The 2,119-nt window shown below is 42.1% G+C and overlaps 1 protein-coding gene across 1 annotated transcript in view; it reads right to left on the reverse strand.

Moving 5' to 3' along the window:
* GANC (glucosidase, alpha; neutral C) overlaps nt 1-2,119 on the reverse strand; it is a 107,939-nt gene that overhangs the window by 41,044 nt on the left and 64,776 nt on the right. Inside the window, exon 11 of the mRNA XM_006831890.1 lies at nt 202-437. Coding sequence (XP_006831953.1) covers nt 202-437 — 236 coding nt within the window. The remainder of the gene's footprint in view (nt 1-201; nt 438-2,119) is intronic.

The raw sequence follows: 2,119 nt of genomic DNA on the forward strand, positions 1-2,119 counted from the left end.
AGGGCAGGGATGGATGGAGTCAGCACCTTTTCCCGTTTTTTTTTTTTTTTTTCTATCTCCTCTGTTACAGTAAGTACAATTACATTTCAAGGCACCATCTTTGTGGCCATTTTCTATAAATGGTTCTCTCCACTAATGTGCCAAGGCAATTTTTAATATTAAAACTTAGTAATTTAGCAGTGCAGATGTTGTTTATTTTACCTTACGTTTTTTACTCCTGAGCAGCTCTTGCATCCTTTTAGGTTTGGGGAATCTTTTCTTGTCCCATGTGAAGTACCTCTTGCCCTTAGTGTGCTCTATGTCCAGCCACATGACATCATATGGAATGTCATGTTCATCAAATCCTGCATCTACTGCTTTAACATCCTGCTCATCCTCGTAGTTCCAGCGGCATTGATGGTATCCCAGGGAGAAGAGAGGGGGCAGGGCTTGTGTGCCTAAAGGGAGAAGGTGACAACAGAGCTAACCACCAATCACCAAAATGAGTACTGTTCATTCAGTCAACATTTTCTGAATGCCTACCAGCACTGAGCTTGGTACTCAGAATATAGAGGAGAAGAAGGAATAGTGAAAGTGATACGAGGCATTAAAATCTTCCAGAAATTTCAGAGATAAAGTATAGATCATATGTAAAGGAACAGAAGGCAAAGTAATTATGGAAAAAGACAATTAGAGAAATGCCTTCAAATTCTGAGAAAAAATTATTTTTAAATCTAGCCAGTTAAATTACTAATCCAGGGTGATGGTAGAAAGGAAATGTTTTCATGCCTGCATGGACTCAAAATGTGAACCTCTTATACATACTTTCTTGGGAAGCTATCAGAAGATGTTTCAAAACAGAAAAAGCAAACAAGTGAACAAACCACAAAAGAAAAAACCGCAGGAACTGGGAAGGGGGAATCCCACACTGGAAGCCAGCAAAGGCAAGTCCTAGGAAGACAGCTGTATAAAGGGAGCCTAGACAGTAAAGGCTTATGTGGGGGAAAGAGAGCGGAGGGACCTGGAAGGGAATTCTCCAGGAGGAACTACCTGATACCTTTGAACATTTGAAAAACGTAAACAATGAATACTGACTTAAACAAAAATTGTGGTATAACTATTTTGGAAGGGAAGGAGGGATGTGATTGAGTTAAAGCCTCACCAGGAGTCAACAGATAATCTCGAAACTTATATTGGGTTTCATTGAATACAGTGGCAGCTCCGATGTTTTTGAACTAGACTTACTCTCTCCAACAGCAATGTTGAAAGGGCCTGTGGCTTGCACGGTCCTTGTCAGTTGTTACTGTTGTTAGGTCCTATCGAGTCGGTACCAACTCATGGCACCCTTCTATACAACAGAATGAAACTGCCTAGTCCTGTGCCAATCTCACAATCATTGCTATGCGTGAACCCACTGCTGCTGCCACTGTGCCAATCCATCTTGTTGGGGTCTTCAGTCATTTGTGTCTAATGCATGAAATCTGCTCTTGAGATGATTACTAAATTCAGGTGGGATATATTCAAGGTCATATTTTGGCTCTTGTGGGCTTGTTTTAGTTTTCTTCAGCTTCAGTCTGACCTTGAATATGAGCAACTGATAATCTGTTCCATAGTTTGCCCCTGGCCTTGTTTTGGCTGATGATATGGAGCTTTTCTACCATCTCTTTCTACAGATGTAGTCAATGTGATTTCTGTGTTTTCCATCTGGTGATGTCCATGTGTATACTTGTCTTTTATGTTGTTTAAAAAGGTATGAAGAATGAAACGAAATATAGATGGGTCTCCTGTGATGCAATGGTGAATAATTGTTATCAGGACTGATTGTGAAGGTTGGAATTCTAAAGATGGACATTTTGTAAGAAAAGAGGGGAGTGATTAATTTATCAGTCTAGAAGTGGAGGGCCCTGGGACCATCAATGGAGAAGAGCAAAGAGCGGAATCCTACCCAGGGAGGCAGTGAGGCCTGGGAGGGAGGCAGAGAAGACAACGTCAAGAGATGGTGGGGCTGGGGGCTCGGGATCAGGAGATGGAAAGGGGCTGAGGACTGTGGTGGGGGGTGTGCAGGTTTATAGGGTACACCCCTTGGTTGGGTGAGGATGCATGGACAGGATGATAACTATGCCAATGAAATGATGGATGA

This window comes from Chrysochloris asiatica, unplaced genomic scaffold, assembly GCF_000296735.1.
Source record: "Chrysochloris asiatica unplaced genomic scaffold, ChrAsi1.0 scaffold00004, whole genome shotgun sequence".
Lineage (NCBI taxonomy): Eukaryota > Metazoa > Chordata > Mammalia > Afrosoricida > Chrysochloridae > Chrysochloris > Chrysochloris asiatica.